Source organism: Bos indicus, chromosome 21 (assembly GCF_029378745.1).
Source record: "Bos indicus isolate NIAB-ARS_2022 breed Sahiwal x Tharparkar chromosome 21, NIAB-ARS_B.indTharparkar_mat_pri_1.0, whole genome shotgun sequence".
Classification (NCBI taxonomy): Eukaryota; Metazoa; Chordata; class Mammalia; order Artiodactyla; family Bovidae; genus Bos; species Bos indicus.
In genome coordinates, this window is record NC_091780.1 from 45,811,169 (window position 1) to 45,825,710 (window position 14,542).

The window sequence follows — 14,542 nt, forward strand, 5'->3', positions numbered from 1 at the left end:
TGACATTCATGTGTTAGACCATGTAATACCTGTGTTCAGGTGCTCTAAGAGGGACAAGGAGTTTCAGTGAGGGCCCTGCAGCACCTGAAAGAAGATGAGACAGGTAGAGGGGCCACCACAGTGCTCAGCTCCAGACGACTGAGGCTGCAGGAGGGGGATAGAGCCGGCTTTGACCATATGGTCCAGTCTACAGCAATACTCTTTACATATGAAAGATTCAGGGGGTATTGGCCCCTTTTTGGTTTAAGAAGATAATTATCATATTCACTTCACTGTGACATCATTTATGAGTCCAGAAAAGGACAACATAAGGGAAGAATAATGTCCTCTTAGGCATAAGCCAAGTACATGAGTTGTATTGATTGATACACCATTCTGCATTTTATGCAATGCTATAAATTTTCCTTTACTCCTCTTTCTGTCTAGGCAAGAGATGCATTTTAGGGATAAAAACTTTGATAGCGTCCAAACTAGTACAGCCACTATGGAGAACAGTGTGGAGATTCCTTAAAAAACTGGAAATAGAACTGCCTTATGATCCAGCAATCCCACTACTGGGCATACACACTGAGGAAACCAGAAGGGAAAGAGACACGTGTACCCCAATGTTCATCGCAGCACTGTTTATAATAGCCAGGACATGGAAGCAACCTAGAGGCCCATCAGATGAATGGATAAGAAAGCTGTGGTACATATACACAATGGAGTATTACTCAGCCATTAAAAAGAATACATTTGAATCAGTTCTAATGAGGTGGATGAAACTGGAGCCTATTATACAGAGTGAAGTAAGCCAGAAGGACAAACACCAATACAGTATACTAACGCATATATATGGAATTTAGAAAGATGGTAACGATAACCCTGTATACGAGACAGCAAAAGAGACACTGATGTATAGAACAGGCTTATGGACTCTGTGGGAGAGGGAGAGGGTGGTAAGATTTGGGAGAATGGCATTGAAACATGTGAAATGTCATGTATGAAACGAGATGCCAGTCCAGGTTCAATGCACAATGCTGGATGCTTGGGACTGGTGCACTGGGACGACCCAGAGGGATGGTATGGGGAGGGAGGAGGGAGGAGGGTTCAGGATGGATTTTCTTTTAAAAATTAAAAAAAAAAAAATAAATAAATAAAATAAACCTAAACTTCACAAGTTACTGATTTCTTGTGAAATCATCTTCTGTAGGATCATTCAGGAAAATCAGACTGAACTGATGAAAAGACCCAGACTCTGTCAGTTTTATCCTGCAGCTGCTAACAGTACTATAGGCTGATTTGCAGGTGGATGGTGCTTAAAAGCTGTTAACCACTGAAGATAAGAGTGCATTAACTAAGTTAACCACCTGTCTGTCCTGAAAGGTGACCCCAAACAGGACATTCTCTGTGGACTTGTTCCTTCCCGTGTGAAATACAGGATGTTGTGCAACGGCTTGCATTTTTTTTTCAGCGCTAGGTGCCTGGCACTCTGTTATGATTTTTGTGCGGATAGTCTTGTACAGTCTTCAGATGGTCCAGTTTGTAAGCGAGGAAACACAGGCCCAGAGGTGGGCACCTGCTAACACACATTAGCACTGCCCTATTCCTAAGCCCCCGTCCTCAGGAACTTCTCATAGAGGAGATCTTTCCCGGCTCTAGAAAATGTAAATTTCACAATACTACTCTTGGCCAAAATAATTTCCTAAAGCGGAAGGTCTTGGAATAGCTTAAACCAAGAAGATGAAAGCAGGCGACAATGAAGAGCCTTCCAGCTGTAGGCCAAACAGCCTGCCCGCCCCAAGCCTGAGACTGATGTTTCCTATCACCTTAGAACAGCCTCCCTCCCACGCACTGGGCCGGGGCTGCCTGCAAAGCCCAGCTGGGAGGCTGGTGTCGACAGTGTGAGAAGCTGCTCTGTGAGAGGGTTCCGTGGCTGTGGTGAGTTCTCCCACATGCTCTCCACCTCCGCCTCCGCCTAGGAACTGAATGACTCTCAGTGTAGGAGACCCACAGCAGCCCAGTGAAAACGATCAGGATAACTCTGTTTGTAAAAATCTGTTTAATAAATATACATCTTAAAAGTACCAAAATAATTACTGACAAAATACACTATGTACACTATTTACAGGAGGGGAACACACACCTTGACAGGTAGTGACTTTTAACCCCACCCCCCCGACCGGTTTAACAACACACCTGATGGTTACATGTCACTCAACTGGCGCAGCCACAGAATCCATGGTGATTCAACCAATAAGCATAATAAATAAGAGTCCTTTCATCAAATTTTGAATAACCTTCCCCCTGAAACCCCACCAAAGGTGACATTTAAAAAAGAGGTTTTCTCTGAATTCCAATGATCTTTCTTGCCCCCTCTTCCAGAGTTCACAAAAATGACAAACTGAGGGTTAATCCAGAGTAAAATGTTCCAGACCAGGCAGTGTGGTTATAAGTACACCCCTCCCTTTTTTTTTCTTTTTTTCTTTTTTTTTTTAGAAAAATAAAACTCTCTATTTGTACAAATATACAAGTCCATGTTCTTTTAGCTTCTTTCTGAAGCTCATAACGTCAGACGCTGGCCTCCAAGCACACAGTCATCGTAGGGAAGCTAAAAAGAGAAAAAAAAGGCAGGTTAAACTCGCAGGGCTTTGCCAAGGGTGCTGGGATGATGGGGAGGGCTGCTACTGGAAATAACTCAAGTGTTCTTGGACTCCATTCTCTATACACTGAATGTAAATGAATTTTCTGGGCTGAGGGAGCTTTCCTTTAAGGATCCTCTCCTTCAAGAAGAGCAAAAAAAAAAAAAAAAAACATGCTCTTGGGATTCTGCTTACACATACTCAAGCTTGAGAGGCTCATTACATTGAGACCCTCAGGATAAGGAGGAACTCTAGGAGCCTTAGAAGGGGGAGGGAGAATGGCCTCTCTTCTTCCTTCTTGCAGAGCCATGAACAAGTTAATTGGGACTCACCTCGTCCTCTGTGAACTCTGATTCGGTGTCATAGCTCTCCTCATCCTCGCTCTCCGGCAGTGTCTGAAGGTTCTCTAGGGTCAGCTGGCCCAGCTGCTGCTGTATCCGGGTGCTGGGGCGGCCCCACGTGAGCTGGTACGGGGAGTAGCCCTGGTAGGTGACTCTGTTGACATCAGCCCCACACTTCAATAGGAGTGACACCAGGTCGGGATTCTGCAGGTCCACTGCCAGATGGAGGGCAGTTCGGCCATTGCAGGGCTCCTGGAACCATAAGGAATTCAAGATGCTTACGGCTGAGTTTGGAAGTTCTGCTTGCAGCAAAAGCCCTCGCACTGAGGACCAGGCTGGCCTGATGTACCCCATCTGAAGGTGTGAGGCACTCACCTGAGCGTTGACATCAGCGCCCAAGGACACCAACAGCTCCACGATGCCCAGGTAGCCATGAATAGAGGCCAAGTGCAGACACGTGTGGCCTAGAAGACCAAAAGTAAGACAGTATTATAACCACTTGTTTCAACACTCATTTCTCAAGCAGAAGCTTTCACCTATTTTTTTTTCTTAATTTATTATTTTCAATTGAAGGATAATTACAATATTGTATTGGTTTCTGCCATACATCAACATGGATCAGCCACAGGTATACATATGTCCCTATTCTTTTAAGGGACACATTCTTCTTCATTTGAAGAGCCCAGAATCTGGGTTCTGAATGGACTTTAGAAAGGCATCAACTAGGCCTTTATATATGTATTCTCCATCTTTCACATGTTGAGAGCTTAGGCCTTGCCTGGACTCCTTAAGTGCCTGCCTCCCCTGTGTATACCTCACCTGCCCTCTGATGGGCAGGGCAGCCAGACTTACCATTGTAGTTGGTGGCCTGCAGGATGGAGTGGAGGTGCTGGGTCCCCCGGGGCTGAGTCAGGACTCCCACACTGGCCAGGCAGCCCTGCTCACAGGCAAGGTGTAGGGGGGTATTTCCTCGAAAGTCTCGCAGCTCAGGATCACAGCCAGCTTCCAGAAGTGCCTCAGCGATTTCTGGCTGGTTAGTGATCACAGCCAAGTGGAGTGGCGTCTACAAACAGAAGAGGGACAAAAAGGATGAGCCATGGATCCAACCCACCATCTGTGTTCCCTTGAACCCCAGAGAGATCCTGGTTGTGGGTGCTGCTTTTCCCAGGCGCATATCAGGGGCAAGGCAAAATACCAGAGGCCCCAGATGGGCTTCATAAAGGCCTCTCCAAATCAATGGAATTTTCTGTTCTAGAATACTGGCTGACGCAGGTGTAAAAGATCAGGGTAGATAATGACCAAATCTTTGTTAATCTAGAAATCATGTGCAAGACCCGGTTTTATCTCAGGGTCAGAGCAGTAGAGAGAGTACGCGGCGGGAGAGCAGTACCTGCTGCAGGTTGTTCTGGAAGTTGAGGAAGGCCAGGTCTCCCTTCACTTGGCGGACCACTTCCATGGTCAGCGCCTTCTCTTCATGGATGATGGCTAAGTGCAGGAACCTGAGAGGAAGAGAGGGAAAACCCCCAGGGCTGGTGAGTGCACTGCGTGGGGCCCGGGGAGGCGCGCCCCGCGGGGGATTGCGCAAGGCCGGGGTTTCTGGAGGCCGAGGCCGCGGTGTTTTCCGCGAGGTTATTATGAGCTGAGTGTTCCTGGCAGGCGCCCAGGGACTTTCCGGGCCCCCCCCCCGCGCTCGGCGGCGGGCGCCGGCCAGACCGCCCCGCCCTCTCGCCGTGCCGGAACGCCCTGTACTTCCCCTCCCGGCTGCGCGGCGCCCGCCAGCGGGGCAGAAACTCCCGCCCCCCTTATGCAAGCGGGGACTTCGCGTCCCCGCCGCCGCCCCGCCTCCGGCCGAGGGGACCCGCACGGGGGTGTGCGCGCGCGGGGTGCGCGCGGCTGCAACGCAGAGCCGCGGGACCACGGCCCCGGGAACCAGTGCCAACCCCCGAGCCCCCCCCCCCCCCCCCCCCCCCCCTGCGCTCGCCATCACCCGGCCCCGCAGGCAGCCGTGCACCTTTGCACAGCCTCGGGGTCGGTGCACGAACCCCGGTGCGCGGCCGCCGCGCGGGCCCCGCGCTTGGGGCTGCAGGCCCGGCGCCTCCACCCGGCCCTGCCACCCGGGCCCGCGACACTTACGAGTCTCCGTCCTCGGTGAGCTGCTGTTTCCAGGGCTCGGCGCCGCGCGGCGCCTCCTGCGGCTCGAGGCGGATCTCTCGCAGCTCCTTCACCATCTGCTCATACTCCTCGTCCTTCATGGAGTCCAGGCCGCTGTCGTGGCGGTCGTCCAGCAGCCGCTCCTTCTTGAGCGCGTCCCGGGGGCCCTCCATGGCCCAATCTTGGCCGGGCTCGGCAGGCTGGAACATGGCGCGGTGAAGGCTCGGGCGCTGCTCCCCAGGTGCACGGGCCGCGGGCTGCGCTGCGCGCTGGCTGCTCTCGGAGTCGCGGGCGGGCGGGACGACGGGCTAGGACTGTTGTGGGCTCGGCAGCGCCGCCGCGGCGCCCTATAAACGCTGGCAGGGGATTTCTCCGGGGCGGGGTCAGGCGCGGGGAATTTCCAAGCCAGTCAGACCAGAAAAGAGAACTGGCCTCGTCCTCTGCTAGGGGGAAAAAGAAGCCTAAACCCCGCGCCCGGGTTCATCAGAGAAACTCCCTGTGATGAGCCACTGGGGTCATGTACAGGGAACTTTTTGATGAACGCTGAGTGGCTGGAAAGTCCTCCTGACCGGGCCCCCTCCCCGGGTACTTCCCTGCAACCTGCACACAGTAATCCTGGCCCTCTGCAAGAAGCGCTCTTTCCCTGGGTTTTCCCGATTTGATCGATTTGATTTAGGGTCGTCAGCTGCTGAGATCCCAAAGACGCAGGCCTGCAGGCTGGTTCTTCACTGGGGTTTACCGACCTGCAGGTCTTTTCCGTTTTTTTTTTTAATCTTTTGAAAACGCGAGTGGAAATGTTGGCCGGGTGTAGGGATTCACTTCCCCAAAGCTCTCTGCGGGGAGGACGCACTGGTCGGTGGAAGGTCGGCTGCCTCTGCCTTCCTGCCAGTACCAGGCTTTTAGCATTGTAGGCACCGGCTGAATAGCCACCTCCAGCCCACTCTCCACCCCGACCGTCGGGTAGAAGTTTCTAAAGCTTTTGGCATTAAAAACCTAAATGATTGGGGAACCCTCAAATCATTTCTTCGGGATTAGCAATCCTGTTGACTGGGGGAGAAGCAAGCACTCTGCCCTGTATGCAGGAAAACGGTGAAAACAACCATGGTATTTTTCAAGGAAAGCAAGGTATGAATCTTTGTAGCAGAGGTTGTAGATCCTTTGCAATAAGGAAATCATTATGGAGGTCGGGTTCCCCGCTCTGCGCTGTGCTGCTGCAGGGAACAGACCCTGAACCTACTTCTGGGTGCTCCGCTGGGCGACTTTGCAGAAGCATTTGGGGAAGGTAGCTGAAGAATGGGTAGAGTAGTGCCTTATCCAAGATGGGGCCTTATGGATGGCTAAGAAATTAGCTGCCACGCATAGTGCAGGGGGCTCAAGGCAGCCCATGGTGCCCTTCATCCTGCCTCTGCTGGCTCCTTGCTCTCCTGCCTGGGAGAGACCTGCATGGGCCCCATGCTTGCCCTATGGGTAGCCACTCCAGGCTCACCACCCTCCTCTCACCTGCAGAAATAGAACCTAGGCTCCCTGCCCCACCCCCACCTCCTAGTCAGTGAGCGGTATGCATTCATCTATTTCTAGAATTGGTCCAGGCAAAATAAAGAAACTTGGCTCAGAGTTCTTCAGAATAGGTCCCAAGAAGCCTCTGTAGTTTTGCAAAGATTTCTGGTGATCATTGCAATCATCTTCAGCTTAACTGACCATGTACTGCTGCTGCTGCTACTAAGTCGCTTCAGTCGTGTCTGACTCTGTGCGACCCCATAGACAGCAGCCCACCAGGCTTCCCTGTCCCTGGGATTCTCCAGGCAAGAACACTGCAGTGGGTTGCCATTTCCTTCTCCAGTGCATGAAAGTGAAAAAATAAAGTGAAGTCGCTCAGTCGTGTCCGATTCCTAGCGACTCCCTGGACTGCAGCCCACCAGGCCCCTCCGTCCATGGGATTTTCCAGGCAAGAGTACTGGAGTGGGTTGCCATTGCCTTCTCCGACCATGTACTAACCAAGCCTTATCTGTTCCTCATCTCCCCTTTCCATTCCCCTACCCCCAGGGTCTGAATGTAGGGAATCTGGGTCAATGAGAGTGAGAGACAAAATATGAGGGGGAGAAAAAAGTAAAATCAAGAAGTAAAACTAAAAAAAAAAAAAAAAAAAGTAAAACTGTCGGGGTAGTAATGGTCATATATTAAAATGAAAACTTCTCAGGGTAGAATCCACATGTCCTCTGCAGGCCTGTGATACACAAATACGTATTAGGCGAGGTGCAACTGAGGAGACCTCAGTTCCCAGCTCTACCTCTAATTACCTGCATATTAGTTGGAGAAATTAGCTGCCTTTGCTATGGGATACCTGCTTTTATAATAAGATTGGGTTTAATGCTGTTTAGATTTTTTTTCCAGATTAAAAATTGTATTACTTGATCACAAATGCTCATGTATCTTTGCTTAAGGGTGACCACGGCTCTTATATCATGGTATAAATTTTTGAAGGGCTCCAACATTTCTGCTGTACATTGTTAGTTCTCAGAACTAATCTTGTAAGTAAGGAACTATTGTTCCCACTTTCCTAAAAAGAAACAGGTGCAGATAAATTTACCTTGACATTCCATGGCAGTTTATCTAGTTTCTATCCCAACCTGTTTGGCCAAAACAGTCATGATATTAACACTTTTGAAAACACTTTGTGAAAATGAGACTGAATACACTATAATTTGAAAAATATGCAAAGTATTTTCTACTCCAATTGTTAGGTAAAATAGAGAGTAGATGTTCCCCCATCTAACTCTCTATTTTCATATATAAAAAATACATTTAAAAGGTACAGAAATAGCAAACTCTGACTGCCCCACTTACAAAGGTACCTTAGAAGACAATTGTCAGCTGCAGGTTTGAAAACGATCATTGAAAAAAACTGCATAAGTCCAAAGTATTTCAGGAATATGTTTCTTTGCACCTCCTGCGGTGGTTTTCTGCAGCTGCTGCTGCTGCAGCCTTGGGCAACTGGGGGGTCTTTATTCCTGATTGTTTAGTGTGACACCTAGTGGTAGATTCAGGCCTAGTAGTCAGTGATTTGTCATGGTGCCTTGGAACTTCTGAAAAGACCCTGATGCTGGGAAAGATTGAAGGCAGGAGGAGCAGGGGATGGCAGAGGATGAGATGATTGGATGGCATCACTGACTCAATGGGCACGAGTTTGAGTAAACTCCAGTGATGGACAGGGAGGCCTGGCATGCTGCAGTCCATGGGGTTGCAAAGAGTCGGACATGACTGAGCAACTGAACTGAACTTGGAACTCTTGGGAGGTGCTGAGCCTTGATGATCTGTCCCTCTAGTGGGGATTCCCAAGGAGGTACCTTTTGTTTTCCTGAAACCAGGGAGACAGTTTTGGGTAATGTGATCCAAACGGTTTTCTCTGTCATATGCTCTAAAGGGTTTAAATCAGCAAACATTACAGTTTGGGTGACAGAGAACATACTGGGGAAGTCAGAAAACAGCAACAGATGGAGCAGAAGACAGAAAAACTGACTTTTGGTTTAGAAAGACCTTTATACACTTAAGAGTCCTCCCTACCTCACTGTGAAGAATTTTAGCTAATCTTGACCATTTTAAAGATGTTAAAACCTCTTAAAGTCATATAAAAGCCTTTTTTTTTTTGGCTGTGGCAGGCAGCTTGTGGGATCTTAGTTCTGTCCCCACCTCTCCAATGGAGAAGGTACTGGCGACCCACTCCAGTGTTCTTGCCTGGAGAATCCCAGGGATGGAGGAGCCTGGTGGGCTGCCGTCTATGGGGTCTCACAGAGTTGGACACGACTGACATGACTTAGCAGCAGCAGCAGTACCTCTCCAATTGGACCTGGGCCCCAGCAGTGAAGTCCTAATCACTGGACTGTCAGGGAATTCCTTTCTTTTCTTTCTTTTTTTTTTTTAATATAAAAGGCAAAAGAATAAGTTAGGCTTGAAGTGGCTCAGGAGCAGCCCTGGGGAAGCAAGCATCATGGACAGGATGGCCAGTGATGCTTGCTTGCTTCACTGGCAGCAGGAGCCACCCCCATGGGAAAAGGAACACCGTTAAGGCCTGGGGGCTGGCTGCAGGCACTTCATGTGCTCTTCCTGGGTGGGGAATGCACAGTGTGGACTGAACCTCCTGCCTGAAGTGTCCAGTGGCCTGGCAGCATAGGGATTTTTCTATAAGTTCAACCAGGTGGTCCAACATATTTGACTTTTCTTAACAGCATGGGCAGGGTGTCCTGTGTCAGTTGCCAAAACTTGTTTTAGCTCCAGCAAACCAAGCTCCTGAAGAAGGCTGTCCATGGCTTACTGCGGCCAGGCTGGAAGAGGGAAGAGCTATGACAAGAGCCCTGGAGGGCAAGCAAGACAGGCAGGCTGCTGATGGATGCCCCGCTGTGAAATTCTGAATTTATATTCTGCCTCGAATCCCAGTCTTCTTTCCTCCTGTGGTGGTTAGCAACCACTTCTGTCCATCCCTCTCAGAACCTGGGGCTCCCATGCTCTGGAGCATTTTTCATAGAAAAACAGCTGTCAGGACTTTCGCAGTGATGTGAAAATAAGACTGTCAAAGCCTTTAGGGGTTTCTTTAGCTATAAATCCTGCAGTTTAACGGGACTCAAAGTTTGAAAGGGTCTTAAACTCCTCCCCCTACTTTCCAATAGGGCCCAGGCAATTTTTGTAGATGCGTGAAGCTGGCCACAGGAGTCCGAGAGGGAATGGTGACATCTCTGACTGAAAGTGTCTGTCACACTCAGCTCAGATAATTTTTGCCAAGCTGCACTTGAAGTTCAGCACTGGAATTCCATTATTAAAGAAAAAAAAAATCAGAAAATGGATTTTAATGTGAAAAATCTCAAAGCATTGTAAAAAACCAAGCAAAATGCATTTCTGTATCCTTTGACTAAATCGAGCGTATAGGCCCTGAGTTTATAACCTCTTTTTCAGCCAAGGTATGATGTTACTTTGGGTACTTTGGGGCAAGGCACCTGCCTTCGCCTCCCTTGGCAACATCAGGGTTCTGCTCTTCTGTGTAACTGTAACCAGGGGCTGAGAGTGGAGTGTGTCCCTCCAGGAAGCTCCATCTGCCCCTGCAGGCAGGGCTGGAATCACTGGAAGAGAGTTCTGTCTTCTCCCCCAAAACTTTCAACACTATCCTGTAAAATAAGTGTAACGAGTTCAACAAAACTCCTATTTTTCTTACAGAGATTACTTAGGTTTTTAAAAAATACTCATATGGTTTCAATAAACCTCTCCTTGAGGTGTTCCTGCTCGGCAGGTCTGCCTGTTGGATAACCAGCTGCTGCCAGGGATGGGGGTGGGGGTGGCCGGCACATGTTATCTGTGGCCAGAATTCCTGGTTCTCCCTTTCGGCTGTTTGTTGGCAGTAACCAAGCTACAGGTGTGAGGGTGGTTCATGTTCTGTTGTGTTCAGGGAGGAGGACTTGGATTAGGGAGGGGGTGGAGGTTTAAAAGCACATTGCTTCTTCTGCGCGCCTGTATGTTTGCTGTTGTTTCTCGTGTGTAAATTCACTCTGAGTTCAGTCAGGGCACAAGTCGGCGGAGCACCGGGGCCTCTCCACAGGACATGGGACCTAAGAGAGAGGAGGTTCCCGCTCTTGGTACATAATCAGGGGAGGAGGTCATGATCCCTCTCAATGTCAAAGCACCTCCAGAAGCTGTATGGGGATGTAGACATTTTTTTTTTTTTTCCTGTGTGGTCTAAAGTTTTGGGAATGGTTTAGGTCAAAGGTAAACAATCATAGCTGCATCACAGATAATCATAGATTTGCTTCAGTTTATAAATAGAGTGAAGAGTTAGGAACCTTAATCCTTAGCCCTTTCTTGTAATCACCAAGATAATGTCTTGCCCAAACCTCCTTTTTGACCCTCTGTTCTCTGGAGTAGAGCCCCAGCTAAGTATTGGATAAGTATTAAAAATCAAGATGTGTCTTGGAGTCTTCTCTCTGAGGCTGTTAATGACGGATACTTATAAAAAAAATTAATTCTGAATGTTACTCTTAGGCTTTTTATTTTTAATTTTTCAATTGAAGTATAATTGATTTACAATATTGTGTTAGTTTCAGGTATGTAGCAAAGTGATTCATATATGTACATGTATAATGTATATATTTCATATTATTTTCTATTATATTTATTATACTAAATATTGTTCCCTGGACCAAACAGTAAATCCTTGTTGCTTATCTGTTTTATATGTAGTAGTGTATTTTTGTTAATCTCATACTCTTTAGGCTGATTTTTAGATGCTGAAAACAAATGAGACAGAGTAAGAGGAAGGGCTCCAAACAGAAGCCGTGAGCAGGGAGAAAGGGGGAAACTGATGTGGGACATTTTCCCTTTGTTGCTGAGTCTTAGCCATCAGAATCCAGTCCCATGACTGTGACATATTCCCTCTGGATAAATCACTCAGCTTGGCTCCGAAATGCTCATCATTTCCTATATCCCACGGCTGTTTATATAGGCCACAGTTCAAGGATTATTTTAACCAAGAACACCGACATTTTCAGCAAATGAGGTAAATTTATGCGTCACCAAATCTTTAATGCTAATATTTGAAAAATGGGCCATTTAGAAGAGAATATAAAGAGCACAGGAGACAGGGAATCGGTGTACCCCTACGCTCACTGATTGAAACTCAGGAGGCTGGGGGAACGTGCTCAGGGGTGAGAGCAGGGGTGCCGGTCTCGGTAAATAATCTATACAAATGTGAGGATGGAGAGACGCAGGGAAGCCCACGTCCAGCCTGGTGACAAGGTAGGCTCTGCTGTCTGGAAGGGCTCAGAGTCACCCCCAGGTGGCCAGGGCATCAGGGCAGGAGGGAGAGGGAAGGATGAGTGTTCACAGGAGAGAGAGGAGCAGCAGCTGGAGTTCAGGGTTGGGTACAGAGCCACAGTGGAATTTTCCTGCTGGAATGGCAAAATCCAGACAGGATGAGGTGCTCAGTATGGATGGTATTGTCTGCAGCGACATCTTCAGGCCATCTGTGGAATAACTTCTCCGAGGAACCACATTTTCTTAAGGATGGGATTTTGGGCAAGTTGGGTGGAAGATGTGCCCAGAGACTGGGTATTTAGGTGTGACTAGTGCATCATTTATCACAGTTCCCCGGAAAGCTGTGCATACTCCTGCTCCTGAAATTCCTCTAGCTGATCAGTTCAGTGTATCCTACTTTTGATATGACTCCAACCCATGTCCTTCCGTTTCCATTGTCCCCACATTACTGTAGGCCTTGTTTAATGACAGTAGCCTCTCAAGTTATGTATACTAAATTTACTGAACACTTACCACGGCTGGCACTTGATGTACTTTATCCTATTTAATCTTCAGAAGCGTTGTCCAAGATGGGGATCGTTCTCCGTTTTGAAAGGTTAAGTCACTTACCCAGAAAGCCAAGCCAGCATTCAGACCCGTCCCCTGTACACACTCTGACAACGTGGCTTGACTGTTCCTACTTAGAACTTTTTCAAAGGTAATGGCACAAATTATGTGTTATATTTTCTGTAGTAATAAAAATACATAAACACAGAACTTGCACTTGGTTGAAAAAGTGGTTAAAAAATTCAAATAGTATCAGAGGGTTACAATGAGACAATTACATTTCCTTTCACTAACACACATTTTTGTCCAGTTATTTCCTGTAACAGGACCTCTAATGACTTACCATGACCTGCAGGACAGAGTCTTGAGCTCCTCAGGCAGGATTCACAGCCCTCCAGAGTTAGAGTCTGCCCAGTTTGGCCACCGTGGTCCCCATTTCTTCCCAGCACCACCATTCTGCTGCTGGGGATCTGGTCTGTATTGAGATATCTCCTCTGCTGTCCCTCCCTGCCCAGGGACTGGCTTCCTTCTACTACTTCCTTGCCAGGACCTTCCCTTTCCAAGAGACTTTCCCTCCGTTCCTTTCCCCACAGTACTCTGCCCAGCTTTGAATCCTTCTGATTCTTATGGCTTGGCTTGTACATGGGGTCTGAGGTCACACGTTGATTTGTACTACTTAGTTATTGCTTGGTGTCCCCTTTCGACTCTAGTTGGACACAAAGATGGGGGTGGCATGAGCCCTGCTGGGAGGGGTGGAGAAAATTCATGTCTTCTGTGTTTCTTTTGTTCAGTCCATTGTTTAAAGTGCAAGTATCCTCTTTTCAGAGCTATCATAATGATTCTGTTTAAATGGTAATTTTAAAAATCTTATTTATTTATTTTGCCTGTGTCAGGTCTTAATTGCAGCACTGGGGCTTCTATCCAGTTGTGGTGTGTGGGCTGCAGAGCACTTTGGGCTCAGTACCTGTGGAGCGCAGGCTTAGTTGCCCCATGGCATGTGGGATCTTAGTTCCCTGACTGGGGATGGAACCCCCTTTCCCTGAATTGGAAGGCAGGTTCTTAGTCCCTGGGTGACCAGGGAAGTCCCGATACTTGTTCTTTGACTCTTCTTTTGTTAATACCTCATTCTTCATCCAATCAACTCTTCTCTGTCTGGAAACTATCTCAAGAGCCCATCTGGTCCAGCTTCTGCCGTGGAGTACGGTGTTACCACTCTCATTTTACAGGGGAAGGAAGCGTTGAGGAATAAAGACTATGAGGAGGACAGGGGGCCAACCCAGAGCCACTCTAGAACTCAGCCCATTGGGGGACTGGAGCATTAATAAGAGGAGTGAAGAGACTGCAAATAGACCTAGATGGTGCCTCACTTCTCTTCTTTCCTCTCTGCTCCCTGAGGGTACCCTCTAAGGTAGGACCCAGGATAAATAAGAAGGCAGATGACTCCTCCTCAGAGGAGTACAGAGATAGATGAGGTACAGAGATATCTTCAGTACAGAGACAGATGAGGTCCTGGAAGCTTGCTTATGATTTAGTCCAGTTCCTCAGCATAAGAGATCAAAGAGTAAGTTGAGGCAGAAGCTCTAGGTTAGAGGAAAGATAAGCATTTGCCTAGAGTATTTCCCATGGCAGAAATCCTTGGGGGACATAATGGAATGAGGACAAGAAGGCTGAATGGGAATCAACCTAGTTGATTGAGAGGTTGCCCAGCAGGACGGTGCCTCATCAGAGCTCCCATCAATGGATTGCAAGGCTGAAGGCCCATGGACACGTGGTTGGGTTGGACCCAGTGGAGGGGTAGCTGTCCTTCCAGGGTGATCTATTAGAAGCAGGAACATTTTCAACACAAAATATATCTCAAGAGCTTGACCTTGTATCACAAAGCATACAGCAACTATTTTAAAAAAAGTCGCTCAGTCACATCCAACTCTTTGCGGCCCCATGGATGATACAGTCCATGGAATTCTCCAGGCCACAATACTGGAGTGGGTAGCCTTTTCCCTTCTCCAGGGGATCTTCCCAACCCAGGGTTCGAACCCAGGTCTCCCCCATTGCAGGTGGATTCTTTACCAGCTGAGCCACCAGGGAAGCCCA

At 48.2% G+C, this 14,542-nt stretch overlaps 1 protein-coding gene across 1 annotated transcript; it reads right to left on the minus strand.

The window, feature by feature from the left end:
* Positions 1-2,022: 2,022 nt before the first annotated feature.
* NFKBIA (NFKB inhibitor alpha) lies at positions 2,023-5,441 on the minus strand. Its single transcript, XM_019983808.2, has 6 exons — positions 5,096-5,441; positions 4,353-4,461; positions 3,815-4,025; positions 3,338-3,426; positions 2,954-3,214; positions 2,023-2,590 (listed from the first exon to the last, which is right to left on the minus strand). The coding sequence occupies exons 1-6, from the start codon at positions 5,320-5,322 to the stop codon at positions 2,543-2,545; spliced, it is 945 nt and encodes a 314-aa protein (XP_019839367.2). The 5' UTR covers positions 5,323-5,441; the 3' UTR covers positions 2,023-2,542.
* Between the last annotated feature and the right edge of the window lie 9,101 nt (positions 5,442-14,542).